Genomic DNA, 15,038 nt, shown 5'->3' with positions numbered 1-15,038 from the left:
TTTTTAATGCTTCAAATACAATCAAATTACATTTCCCAACGGAACAGCTTCCATTCTCCTAAATGTCTTGAATGACTTAGGAATACTCAAGAGATTTCAAATGAAAAGCAGGTAAGTGAACATGCACAGTACACACAGAAAACCTTCTAGAAAGAACACAGCAAGAACTTCAACAATGGTAACCTCTGAGTGGGAGCACTGTTATTCTCTTTACACTATGCCATACTTCCCAAACTTTTTACAATAAATATGTTTAGCACTATTTTTAAAACACGTCAATAAATCTCTTTCTAAAAAACACACAGACCAATATGACTAATAATTTTTCACTGAGTGCCTGTTAAGGAATACAGGTTAAAACCCTAATCAGAAAACTGTAACTCCAGAGGACAGGCTCATAATGGCCCTTCTGCCTTTGCTAAATTGACATTCACCATCTCTTTGTTTTCGAAACAACCACAGGAGACAGAACTCTATTTCATAAAGAAAATAAGGATCACACATCTAGAAAGGGAGTTGGGATGCAAACTCAGGGCTCTGATTCCATAGTCTCGTGCTCTTAACCCCCAGACAGCATTTTGGCCAGAGTGCAAAAAACAGACACTGATTCAAACAGACACTAACTTTCAAAACAAGGTCACGTGACATATTCTACTGAAATAAAAGCAGTACAAGGGAAGTATACACACAAGGAAATGCAGCTGCAACTTTGCCCATTTATCTTTTATTTTAACAATCAGTGTAATTTCCACAAACAAATGATGAATAAATTTTGTTCCCTGGTTATTTCATGAGGAGCATCTAGTAAGAGAAATAATTAATTTCAAATTAGTGAAAAGGTAATGAGTGCCTACTCATTAATGAAATACAGGTTCTTATCAAGACAGGTTATTAATCAAAACAGGTTATTAATTTTGATTAATAAGGTCTTATTCAAGACAGGTCTTAATCAAGATAGGTTATTAACTTATTAATACAGGTATTAATGAAATACAGGTTCTTATCAAGACACTAAGAGAAAAATAAAGGACAGAGATCTATATGGAAACATAATACAGTACAAGGAAAACAGCTATTAAAGAAGTACAACTCACCATGGCACTGGTTCTTAAACTTCAACACCCTTCAGAGTCACTGACAGTGATAACAATACACAGTTTGCTGGGCCCCATGCCCAGTGTTTACTTAGTTGGTCTACAGTAGGGCCCGAGAATTTGCAATTCCAAGAAGTTTCCAGGTAATAATGAAAAGATGCTGCTGGGGCAAGGACCACATTCTGAGAAGCACTACGCATGGAAATACCCAGAAGGAAGCCATTCTCAAGGATCCTAGAAAAGATCTTACAGAGGATTTGGTATGTGTACTAAAAACTGAAGGATGAGACTGCTCACAGTGATACTCCACAACGAGCGAACGAGCGCTTTGCTTTGTGGTGAGGGAGTAAACAGAACCGCCACCGCCACCCAGGTCTCAATGCATATACTGTGTTCAGGAACCGTGAAATCTCACGCGGTGGGAGAGCAGGGTGTATTACAGAAGAGGTACAACGTGGAGAAAAAGCTGAGGGGGTTCTGTTGGGACTGGATCAGAGGGGAATATAAATGCTAGACTGAGGACCTGAAATTCACTACGCCAAGCAGCGGAGTCATAGCACCAGTGTGTGACAAAGAGATTGAGGGAGGGTCACAATCAGCTAAAAATTGTACTAACTCCTTTGTCCCTGTGTGCCCTTTCAAGCAAGGCTTGTTGAATTCTCTGCGTCGCGGGGTGGAAAAAATCGTGCTTCAGTGGAAGACCATGGAGTATCCAATGGATGGCTTTTCGATGTCTGATTCTGATGCCACGGAAGGTATTTTGCACCTCTGTAAACTGCACACAGGTAACTGGCAGCACTGCAGAAGAACGCCTGCCTCCTCCGTGGAAAAGCCAGTTTGCACACGCATTTCCATACCCCTGAGCTAGTAGTAACAGGTCCTACAACCGGCTCCCTCACGACTTAAATAAAATCCTCAAAACGTTCATTTTTATGTCTGTACATATGGTGTTACCTGGTTTCAGAAAGTCATCTTTGAACACTACATTTCCCAGTCTACCCTGAAATGATCGTATGCAGCCTGGTATTAACCTTAAAAAACCGAACGTTTCCACTGATAGGAATACGCACTGTCGTTTTGCTCTTCGTTTCCAGCTCAACTTCACAAATACATAAAATTAAGTATGAATAAAGGGAATAGGGGGTGCCTAAATCACTGTTAGGCCATCAAAAATCAGACTAGGGATACCAACGTGTAAGATTATGGACAGAGCTGCATTCTTCACGTCAGCCCCAAGTTTTAGTCTGGGGTCCAATTCCACCAAGTAATAGTAAAAACAGTGATAAAAAATAAAATGAAATGTTAGTGTCTTTGCTCTATTCAACCCTACCTCCCCTCGAAGGACATATTAAATAATAGGTCCAATCTAAGATATCGAATGTCTGAGATTCACTACGGTTTCTCAACCTTGGCCCTACTGACATACCAGACTGGATCACTCTCTGTTGTCAGGGACTGGTCTGTGCACTGCAGGGTGTTCGGCAACCCACCGGTAGCCAGCAGCACCCCACCGCCAGCTGTGACAACCAAAACCGTTCCAGACACGACCAAATGACCCGTGATGGGGTAACCACTCCTGGTGTAGAAGCACTGATCTACAGGAAATAAATTATGACTTCAAACTTGAGAAGTACTAATCTGGTGGGAACATGAGCTATGAAATGGAAAACGGAGAGAAAAAAGACAGCAAGACCAAATATTAATGCATGGGTCAGCATGAGATGAAGATTGTAGTAAACAAAAGACATGAAAAAGATCAGTTAGAGCAGTGACCCCCCCCCCAAAAAGCATTTACTAAACCTTGTGGAACATGGGGCACAGAAGCGGATTAACCATAACCTTTAGTCTGTGACACTCAGATCACTGGCTCGTGTCTACATAAGGCCTGGTTTTATGTAGTTAATTATTCTTAATAGCAGAATAAGCATCTGCAAACTCAGTACTCATCAGACCTTTAACTTACATCTAAATTATGGTTCTCTTTACCAACCTCTGCCTTCCTTCTCTCACTTCCTTCCTTTTTTATATGGCTGCATTGCACATAATATATACATAAGCATATACACATACATTTACATAAATGTAAATATATGTATAAATTTTGGTTAACTTTGTAAAAAGGTAGTATGCTGTATATGGTCTCTTGCAACTCACTTTACTTACTAATCTTCTTCTGGGTTGTTGCAGCTCAGTGAACTTCCTTCCTTTCAGCTGCTGTACCACCTTCCATTAGCTGACAGCAGCACAGTTACTCTGGATTGATCACAGTTTCTGCTATTTTGAGCGACAATGTTACGGATACTTCGTCACACATTTTGCGGCTGAAAACGTATAGGAGTTTACCTGTTCCCAGGAGGAGAAGTGCTGGATCACAGGTTCACCCAACTTATGCTCCCTACAGCAACGCACCAGAGAGCCTGCGGATCCATATCCTAACACTTTACACGACTGCACTTCAAGATGGCAGCTTACCTGAACTTTCCCTAATTGTCAGTGATGGTTCACATCTCGTCATACATGTACTGCTCATGTGAATTTCCTTTCTTTACGTGCCTATTCCTATCTTTTGGCCATCTTTCTGTTGAGTTTTTTATGCTCTTACTGAATTGTCTTTCTTATATTCTTTGTCAACTGTGTAAATATCTTCTTCCAGGTTTTTTCTTTACTGTGGGTATCTTTGGATTGCTTTTCAATTCTAACTTAGTAAAATTTAGCAGTATTTTCTCTAAGAGTCAGCAATCTTTGCCTCCTGTAGAAGAAATCTTTCTCTATTGACATGTTAAATCTATTCGCTAATATTTTATAGTATAAAAAGCTTTTAAAGTTTTGTACACAAGTGCCCACCCCCTCGCTTTGCCCTGGGCATTTCTTCCATTTGGCTGTCCCTGAGCTGTAGCCTCTACACACTAAACCAGCAACAGGTCCTAAAGTGACTCACTCTAGCAAATTACTGAACTGGTGCGGCGGGGTGTGGGGGGAGAGTGGTGGTAGTGGTTATGGAAACCCCCAAATTGGTAGTTGGTCAGAATGGGGGTAGCCTGGGCACCCCACCTTGGCGGGCATCTGAAATGGGAGTAGTCTTATCAGACTGTGCCCTTAATAAATAATCCGTTAGGACATGAAGTAAATGCCAGAAGTATTACGAGTAAAAACAGCTCATATGCTTTGACTGCAATTATACTGCATCTATACATCAGTTTAGGAAAACTGACATCTTACTCATTATGTCTTCCTATTTATAATATAATATTTTGGGGGCACCTGGGTGGCTCAGTCGGTTGGTTGAGTGTCTGACTTCGGCTCAGGTGATCTCACGGTCCGTGAGTTCAAGCCCCGCATCGGGCTCTGTGCTGACAGCTCAGAGCCTGGAGCCTGCTTCAGATTCTGTGTCTCCCTCTCTCTGCCCCTCCCCCCTCATGCTCTGTCTCTCTCTCTGTCAAAAATAAACATTAAAAAATTTTTTTTTAAATATATAATATTTTGCTCTAATTATTTATCTTACTTAATATCTCTTAGTAAGTCTCCCCCATTGAGATCGCACACATCTTTTGTTGCATTTATTCCCTAGCTGCTAAGCTGAAACCACTGTAAGTAGCATCTTTTCTTTTAATTATATTTAAGTTATTGGCTACTGGCCTACAGAAATTTAACTGACATATATTAATCTCGTATCCAGCTATTTCCTAAGCTCTATTATAATTTCAAGTTATGCCCAACCTCTGGTCATACGACTTATACATGATTGTGGTCATAAAGACTGGAAAGGCAAAAATAAACCTACTTATTTTTCTTTTCTTCTTTTATCCCAGCTGAGACCTCAAAGACAATGTTAAATAATTAAGGAAAATTCCAACCTGAATACTTTAAAGGTTAAGACAGATCAGTTCCCTGTCCATCTAAACTGAAAAGATTGGTGTTAGGGCGTAAGAGCTACATATTATTCCTTTTAATTCTTTAGCAATCAAGAAAATGCACAGTAGACTATGTTGAGTCCTTGATTACAACCACATGCTTTGAGATTATGGCAAATATATTCCTACTGCATTATTTATAAAGTTTTGCTAAATTATACCATATTTAATCTTGCTATATACAGAATAGGCTAGGCAAAGAGATTTTAATGTACTCTGAGAAACACTGTGGTAGTCAGAAAAACCTAGCTTTAAATCCTGACTGACCAGCTGATTACTAGCCATCAGTGCTAAAGGCAAATTACTTAGCCTTCCTGTCAACCTCAGTTTTCCTCATATGTAAGAGGGAGAGGATAGTATTCGTGTCAATGTCATAGGACTTTTATGAGGAAGAAAGTAAGACATATAAAGAATTTAATCAGCACATTATCTGGTACACCATAGTTTCAAAAGTAATAATTACCTTCCCCGTCTATTTAAGTACCCATACTTTATCAAGTTTCAGGAAACAATATTCTAATGCACAATGAGGTAAATCACCATGAATTTTAAAACCACCAACTTTTTTGACAAACTAGAATACTGTCACATAGAGAACTGAAATGGACTAGATGATCAGTGGCATCTTGGAACTCTTCAAAAGTAGATTTCAAATAAATACACTCATAAAATTGTAACTAGCTGTTCAAGGCATAAAAACATGTACACCGAGATCCTAATAACCTTTAAAAGGAAGGATGAACCAACTCGCATTTTACCTGGCATATCTGCTTGGTCGATTTGAGCCATTGTTATTAAATGCCTGTTAATCAGCTCCTAAGAAAAGAAAACAAGTATATTTACATATAAACAGAGCTTCTAAAATCTGATTTTCTTATTATAAGTAAATAAGTACTAATATTTTTTGATACGCACACTTTTTGATGTCAACAACATGAAATGACATTTCTAATAACGATAAAACGTCTAAATTCCAGGCCTGGAGAGACCTGCCCATAATTAAGGTTGGGGTTAAGTAGCTATGCTTTGACCCAAAGCACGTAACTATAACTCTGTGGCTGAAGACAAGGCCTACCCTAAGCTCATCGGTAATTTATTCATCAACATTATACTGGTACAACTTCTGTGAAATAACATTTTTTTCTGAGATTATAAGTATAAAATGAAATTCTACGTATCAAATAATATCCAGCTGTTTACCTAAAAAAAAAAAAAAACAAATTATTTTATAAAACCTACTTTATAGAAAATATTAAGCTCTATCACTTTTTAAAAAATTTTTAAAGTTTATTTATATTTGAGAGACACAAGGTGGGGGTGGCAGAGAGAGCCGAGAGAGGGCGGTGGGGAGAGGGGGAGAATCCCAAGCAGGCTCCATGCTGTCAGCACAGAGCCGGACACGGGGCTCGAACTCACAAAACTGAGATCATGACCTGAGCCAAAACCAAGAGCTGGAAACTTAACTGACTCAGCCACCCAGGTGCCCCAATATTAAGCTCTTTTAAAATGAGGTTTATTTCTAGGCCAAACTACTTATTCTCAACCTCCAGATATTAACAAAAAGTGGTCTGAAGGTTAGAGACCATTTCAATAATTTATTTATATATTTCAGAGACCTTTCAATGCACAGGATACGAAGTGCAAAAAGGTGGCCCATTTAAGTAGCTATTTATTCTGTTTTACGTCCTAGCACATACTGATCTACAAATTTTCTTGAAAAACGGGTTTCCTTAAATAAATATGCCAATTAGGACTCATACACTCTACATTCTAGCTGCTTTAGTGCATACAGCATGTTTGATCACATGATCTCATTTGAAAAGAGCTCCGTTCTTTCTCCGGCTCGTCGCTACAGCACAACAGCCATTACGGATTCCCCCCAGGAACTCCGAAAGCCTACCTGTCGGAGTTCGTCGGCCATGAAGAAGGAGGGTGCATTTGCTTTTGGTTGCATGTAGGCAACATGAGGTGCAGTTGGAGGATATATGTGGTAGTTTGGAAATACCTAAAAAGGCAGGGAGGGGGGAAATGTAATAACCAACCTTTCTCACTCGATATGCTTTACCATTGTTTCGGTAAAGCTATAAGCTTTAAATGACAGCGATAGAAAAATGGATACATTTTCATCTTTAAATCATAGTGAACTAATAAGCACCTTAGAGGACAGCTGTTGTCGGGACACTTTCAGAATGAACTCACTTTATACAAATAATCTTGTAGTAATCAATTTAAAAGTCTGACGAGAAAGGAAACATTCCTTCGGACACAGTAAAACCTAGCTTCCAAGGAGAGGCCAAAGCTGCACTTTGGAAGAGGTTATGTAGTCCGTCAGCACTTTTTTAAAGCAGCGGGAAGAGAGAAGAAAGCCGGTGACAGAGGTGTTTGGATGCGGTCAGATAACGAGGTAACCCTGCCCTGGCTCCCCAAAGAACCACCCCCTTGCAAGGGCTTTTCGTGGCCAACCTAGACAGACTGCTGCGTCCACACTGGTAAGCACCTCACACTGCAACAGTGAGGAGGACGGCCCGACGGACTGACTCTGGGTCTGGTCCGCGGCTCAGGCGAACGGAAGAGTGAACAGTCTATTTAAATACCCTCAGGGCAAAACTATGGCAAAGTTTCCGAATCTGCTTCAAGCCTCTTTGCTTTCATTTTTCCGAGTGGACTTTTCCCCACCCCCTGGCTTCTTCTCTTCTGCCTCTGCCTCTCCTTCCTCTTCACCGGCCCCTGATACAAAATAAACGTACATTCTAAACTATCTTTTCCTTTTTCCTTTTTAAAAAGCTGAAACAAACGCTTTGTTTTTCGTCTTTGTAAAATGAATTCAGCTGATTTCTGCTGCCCTCAGATAATTATGCTGCTCTGGATCTCAACCAGGAAGTGGTTTTGCAACACCTGTATGTATGGTTTCCTTTAACCTATATCCGCAGGGAGAAGATTTCCTTTCTCTTGCCTCGGTTTTCTTACACCAGAGAGCACAGTTTGGCTTAATTAGCTCAAGTTCACCATGAGCACATTTCTAACAGTGGTCTGAAGGGTAAAAACATCATAAAAATGTGCCCTATGTAATCTCTACAAAAACAGCTGAGAGAGTTTTGTGACAAAAGAACCTCTTTATAGGTTAAACTAAACTACTTTCTACAAATATGCTATAATAAAAATGTAAATAATTATAATAAACCCCCAAAAAAGGTAACACATTGATGGAATTCTTACTTGAAAGAACCAAGGAAAGTCTCTACTCTACCTCAATTATTTGACCTTCTGTTCGGCAAGCTGTTCTGTGATAATTTTTGAAAGATCTCTGACCAAAAACAAAACAAAACAGAACAAGACTATTAGCTATTTATTAGTTTTTGAAACATTTTACATAATTTACAAGTACTTCTATAAATGTTTTCACTAAATTATTATCCCCATTTACAACTGGGGAAATGGTCTCAGAGGTACTAAGATTCAAAAGTCACAAAACAATGGCAGGACCGGGAGGGACTCTTAAAAAAACATAAAAGAACTCTGTCATCTTTCCTTTCAAATTGCCTTTTAGTAAACCATTAATCAAAATAAGCCATTAGTTAAACTTGTGAGATCAAAATCTGCTTACTAGAATCCAAGCATACTTTTCATCGAAACCTATGCTCTGTAATTATGTCAAATGTCTACCATTGAGATCAGTTCTCCTACCTTAATGGAATTTGGCTTTCGAACTCACAAGCTCTTCATCCACTACTTATTTCACCATACCAGTTAAAAAACAATTTTTTGACATAGCCAGAATGAAGCAAAGAGATACAATTTATGGAACATGACGACACTTCCCTCTTTGCCCTTTCCCCTCTCTCCCTCTGCCTTCCTTTGGTAGCTCTTTCTTCATCCACGATCAGGGTTTCCCCTGCTGGGCTTCCTCCTTCCTTACCAATAACCCACACTGGAAGCCCCTTATCATCATGTGTCCTCCACCATCCAGAGATCTAGAGATTAAATCATTGCCTCACCTGAAGCAAGAGTTTATCATCAGTTGTTTTTAGCGACTACCATTAGAAACCATCTACTTTCTCCAAGTTCTTACCAGAGGTAAAACTACGTACACCTACAAACAAACGCAGCAAACATCAACTCCAGCTAGCACCAGTACAAGGTAACCCCATGAGCAAACGTGCCATAAAGTACTCAACTAGAGCCAGAAGATAGTCTGATTTGTGATTAAACCCGGTTCTGTCTAAACTGGAGTTATTATTAATACAGAAAGTTTACTTTGAAGAGATGAGAAGAGGTCAGGATCATCGTCTAACTTAGAAAAGTAAATACGTTTTCACATCACAATAAAAAGATGCGGGGGGGGGGGGGGGGGGGGGGGGAGACGACCTCCTCACTAATCTCATTATCAAGAAGGAACTGCTGTTAAGACTACTCTCACTTCTCCCGTCATGTAGACCTACCATTCCAGTCAAAGGTGCTGGGGTTGTGTCTGTATAGAAGTAAGTCGTCCCACCGACAGTTTCCTTTTGGATCACCTGACCAGAAGATGGAGTCTGAGAAACAGGATTATTAACAGATGTAGAGGCACTAGAAGGCACCATGTAATTTGCTGGATTTGGAGTGTGACTTCTTCTTCTGGGCGCAGGAGAAGTATGTGGAGTGATCTTGGGAGAATGAAGAGGAGAAGATCCGGCAGACAAGGACATTCCTGAAGAAGACGTAAAAATGTTTCTTAGGAGCAAAAACTGGTTTTAGAGAAAAAGGTCTGGAAAATAAAATGCAAACATTCATTTGGAAGAAACATCCTCTTTAGCAAATTCTTTAAGTGCAAAAATAAAAGCCATGATTTTATCTTGGTTTGTTTTAGAGAAAGCTCTGATGAAAGCAAGTGTAAAGACGTTTCTTTTTTTCAAACATAGCCATTTCCAAATAAGCTAGGAAATTTATTGCAAGAATAGTCTCCTCCATATCAAGGTTTACATGAGAAACTTCAATAGTAAGAATCATCGGTAATTTAACAAATTAATTTTATGGAAAAATGAGAAATAAGCAACTGGGACTCTCAAAAAGCCTTTTTATAAGCCTTTAATAAAAGCCTTTCTTTCATCAAGGGCTCAATTCCTTTTTGGCAAAGAATCATTTAAAACTATGGCTATTAACGCAAATACCACCTTATCCTCCAGTAGTATAGTTTCAAAAATCAAACTATTTAATGAGATTTACTAGATTTCTTTTGGCCAAATACAGTTAACAGAATGGTTTGAAAAAGCAAAACAATGAAGTCTAGTCTCAGCTGAAGTACATGGCAGCTTACACACTATTATTTTTGAATCAAGCAGTACACTGTTTTTATGCCTTTTGTCTTTTAACTCTAAATAGGCATACACTAAAACAAATGAAAATTTCTGCAGATGTGTACCCTGTAATATTAGGTCAAATGATGCCACTAGATTTTAGTGGAAGTTTTACGCAAACACAACTAGAAGAAATCATTATATGCAGGGCATCCTCTATTAGGATTCTAATGTGAAGAAAGGAAAGGACAATTGTCGTAACCCTTCAGGAGATTCCAACTAGCCGAGAAAACAAGTCCAGGTCACATGTAAAAGACATAAAATGACTTACAAAAACACTCCACTGTAAATTAACATACTGCAAACTACATGCATAAATGCAGATGGAATGCGAGTTAATTAAAACCAGGTAGAATCAATCAAAGGCTTAATGGAGGTGATCAGTTCTGAGCAGAGACTGAAAAGAATTTCTAGAGCTATAGGCACACTTCTTTAAAAAACTCAGCTTACTCCCCGAACTACTTTGTGGCCATGGGGAGTTAACTAAAACACACACCTTTAAAGTAATATGCCACCTCACAATGCAAGAAAAAAGTTTACCAAAATGCCTCTTGTCAGAGAAATATGATTAACAACGGCATGAATTTCAATTCTGAGAAATTCATAAAACACCAACACTGTGTTTTGGACAGATGTAGTGGACAAAAATAAGGTGAGAACTGAGATAACACTTATCTCTACTCGGGATAGCCCTTTCCACTTTCTAAAGAGCCTTAAGGTAATTATTCTGATTTTCTGAGCAACTAAATGAGTTAGGAAGGCGAGGCAGGTCAAGTTACAAGCACCACAGTACAGAAGTCAGACATGAAGAGGTTCTGACTTGACCAGTGTGACATTTGTGCAAAGTCAAAAGCAAAGCCAAGACTCAAAGCCAGGTCTCCAAACTCCAAATGGGACAGTCGTACCGCTATAATACAATGTCTACTGCACTGACATGAAAATAGGCCGGGCATTCTCAAGCGTGTCTTAAATGTATCTAAGAGAAACGCTAAAAATCTAAACCCCCGTTTAAAAAAAACCACTATTTATAAGGAAACCAAGCTACTATATTAAGATATAAGCTTATTTTTTTAAAAAAACTGTTCCAGAGTTCTCTGTGTTTTCTTAACTCTGTATTACACATCGAATTGCAGGTTAATCCATACAGCAAAAAATTGAATTATTTAACTATCTTTGAAAGATAAATACTCCCCACTTACCTAATATGAAATGCATTTAAAAGTTTTCCTAAGCTAGTATTCCAAGTCTTTCCAAGATAAAATTGGCCAAGTCATCAAAGATAAGCGAACGTGTTTACTACCTTTAAGTTAAATAGCAGCAAGAAATACAGCTACCAATTCTTGAGCACTGTCCATGGGGCAGGCACTAATAAACGTACTTCATATACATCAGTCTGTTCAACCCTCACAACAACCCTGTGAGGTAGGTATGTCATATTCACCTCACTGCAAAGGAAACTAACATTAAAAAAGTTTTTAAACTTATTCTAAGGACAAATACAGGTTGTTAAACAAAAGAATCAAGACTCAAACTCCGATCTATTCGATTGCAAAGCCTGTGCTCTTAGTCAATATGCTCTACGGTCGCCCGGTTCCTAAGTCCTGTACTGGAGGGTAGAAAGGGGTCCATTACTTGTAGTAGTAACATGAGCAACTACATAAGCCACGTGGGGTGGCAGAGGTGCAGCACGGGGTGAAGGGAAAAATCTTGACACCAGAGTAGGTGTGTAAGTGAGACAGAAGGTACACTATCTCCTTAAGGCTCAATACATGGGGAAAGATTACCAAAAACAATCTGTGGTCAATTAAGAAGGAAATTCATGCACAGAATTTAGAAGTTGTAAGTAGCCAGCTTTCTATGAAATTGTCAATGTTGTAGCTGTTCTAAAACAAAGTTACAACACTGACATTTGCGTTCACGTATCTGAGCTGAGGCAGGTAAGTTATTTAAATACATTCAAAAGAAAGCATGTACACTATGAAGTACCACCACCCACAGGGGTAACAGGATATTTAAATGCATAGGAAGCTAGAAATGAAACGAACCCCAAATTACCGAAACATCAAACCTAGCCACATAAGGCACAGCTTTGTGCCACCAGAATATTTTACAAACATGTTAAAGAACTGAGTACAATATGCACATAGCTGCTCGAAGAGAGGTATTCTGTACTTTTCTATGAAGACAATAGCCACAACTCACTCACTACCAACTGCCCATATACAAGACTAAATTACAAACAGCACAAAGGAGTGGAACCATACTCCAGAAATGGGTAGTTAAAAGTAAAGATGAATGAAAACGAACAGGTTTGATTTCATCTCTCTCACATGTAAATACTCCTTTAGAAGTTCGCTCTTTCCATATGCAGGGGGAAGGCCTACTTGTAGTGATTCCCACACCAGTGCCTTGCTGTTAACCGGTACTCGATCACCAGAACGCTTAAGCAAATACAGAAACCACTGAGGATACCATTAAGAAACAATATGGAAGAATGGAAATTTGTACTTAAAAAAAAAAAGATGATTCAGAAACATTTCATTTTTGTATTTATGTTTTGTGTTACTTTTTATAATTTATTCTTAGAATGACAATTTGGTGACATCATATACAATACCTATGCACTATAATTCATTAGGTTAAATGCAAACTGTGATACTTGAGTCAGACCTGTTAAATTAATTGCTTCAGAACATTTAAAAACATCTTTTCTTAAATGTATCCCAATTCAAATAAAAGTGAGGGAACCATACGGAAATGCTCACCAGAGGAGTTAACCAGAGCAATTAACAAAATAGAGGAACTAATATAAAAAACTTCAAGGGTACTTTATGGAGTCAAACTATCAGTGTTTTTGGATGACATGATTCTATACTTGGAAAAAACACAAGAAAACCAACAAAAAGACTCTTGTAAATAATGAGAGAATTCATTACAGTAAATGTAATTACAATATTAACGTATACTAAATGAACAGCATTCCTAAATACAAACAACCAGTTAGGGCAATATCGTTTCTGGGAAATCAGATTCCACTAACATGATACCGTCCCTTCAACCCCTACCGAAACTGTGAATACACAGAACTACAAGATAAAATACAACCCAAATTTAAAATATACCTAAGGTCAAAAGAACAACAACAAAGAACTCCAAGAACAAGAAATGAAAGAAAAATCTGGAATTAAGAGGTTATACTGCGGAAAGTCTGAGGAAAAAAACCCTGGGCCAGATATAGTCTCTAACTGAGGCTTTAATGCCCACAGGAGAATATGAAATATGGCCTTCAGCCCATAAAACACGGGGAACGGAACCCAAATCCCAGTGTGAAGCCAAGGAGTCTAGAAAAGCTGCGACACCAGTGAATGTAGGAGGAGAAAACTTTCTACCTACTGGCCAACAGAGGCCAAAAAAAAAAAAAAAAAAAAAAAAAAAAAAAGGAAGCTTGCTTGTGGAAGAGAGAGATGAAGGAAAGGAGCAGACCGGGGTGGTGGCCAGAGAAAAGAGCCCAATGCCTGTATCATGCGCAGGTGTAAGAGGGGAAATTTCCAGCAGACTTCATGTGATAGGAATCCCAGTGAGAACTTCACATGAAACTTGCACCGGCACTGGACGTCTGCGTGAAGCAAACACCAACTGTTTTTGATGAGTGCTTCTACAACCCAGAATACACAAGATCTGCCCCCCAGAAAAACAATCCCACTTAGAAGAACTCTCAAAGAGCTGGAATGCACAATCTACTTGAGAATTAATTCCCTGAGAAAAAGGAATCTCAGAAAACAGAACCCTGTAAAAGAAATAAAACAACTAAAATGATTAAGGACATGAAAGAAATGACAAACATGAAAAACAGGACATTTGTTCTTAAATAGAACTAGACTCTCGAAGAGTGAAAAATATAATCACTGAAATTGAAGGGGGGAAAAACTCAACAAACGAGTTAAATGGCAAAGTAGACACAATCAAAGAGAGAAAAGATAAACCAGAGAAGGCACTGAGGAAATTACCTAAAAATAAAACTTCGAAAATATGAAAAAGTAGTTAGGAGACACAAAAGGTAGAATGAGAAGGCAAATTTCCTGGAGAAAAAAAAAGAAAGAATATTGGGGAGACAAAGCAATATTCAAAGACAAGATTTGTGATTTTCAAGAATTAATTTACCATATAAATCCTAATTGAAGAAATCCTGAGCAACAGATCTACACAGAGTAAGTAAAAACAAATCTGTCAGTCAACTGAAATTGTAGAGTGACAAAGATAAAGAGACAAATCTAAAAAGCTACCAGAAAAAAGACAAACTATCTAAAAACAAAACGAAAAACTCCCAAAAAACAATGACATCAGCAACATTAAACCTGCATCAGCAACAGCAACATTAAACAATGAAATAATATAATCAAAGGAAGGAAAATGAATGGTCATATATTTTATTTTTGAAAGGGGGGGGCGGGGGGGGGCAGAGAGAGAGGGAGGGAGACACAGAATCCGAAGCAGGCTCCAGGCTCCAAGCTGTCAGCACAGAGCCCAATGCGGGGCTTGAACCCACGAACCCCGAGATCATGACCTGAGCCGAAGTCAGACACCCAACCGACTGAGCCACCCAAGCACCCCAAATGAATGGTCATATTAAAGTTTATACACAGTTTGCAAATGAGGGGGACAATGAAGACATTTTTATCTCTCACATCTCCTTGGTGAAA

The 15,038-nt window shown here is 38.8% G+C and overlaps 1 protein-coding gene across 5 annotated transcripts in view; it reads right to left on the bottom strand.

The window, feature by feature from the left end:
• Positions 1 to 15,038, bottom strand: part of PAN3 (poly(A) specific ribonuclease subunit PAN3) — a 133,367-nt gene that overhangs the window by 28,179 nt on the left and 90,150 nt on the right. For 3 of the 5 annotated variants that reach the window (XM_023250322.2, XM_023250324.2, XM_023250332.2), the window contains 4 exons: positions 9,445 to 9,692; positions 8,253 to 8,309; positions 6,906 to 7,010; positions 5,764 to 5,821 (listed from right to left, as the gene is read on the bottom strand). In XM_023250322.2, the coding sequence (XP_023106090.1) occupies positions 5,764 to 5,821; positions 6,906 to 7,010; positions 8,253 to 8,309; positions 9,445 to 9,692 (468 nt within the window). The remainder of the gene's footprint in view (positions 1 to 5,763; positions 5,822 to 6,905; positions 7,011 to 8,252; positions 8,310 to 9,444; positions 9,693 to 15,038) is intronic. The other 2 variants (XM_023250326.2, XM_023250333.2) reach the window with 1 other exon arrangement.

The sequence above is a fragment of the Felis catus genome, chromosome A1, assembly GCF_018350175.1.
Source record: "Felis catus isolate Fca126 chromosome A1, F.catus_Fca126_mat1.0, whole genome shotgun sequence".
Taxonomy (NCBI): Eukaryota; Metazoa; Chordata; class Mammalia; order Carnivora; family Felidae; genus Felis; species Felis catus.
The sequence above is the reverse complement of the archived record's forward strand: the minus strand, read 5'-3'. Positions and strand labels throughout refer to the sequence as shown.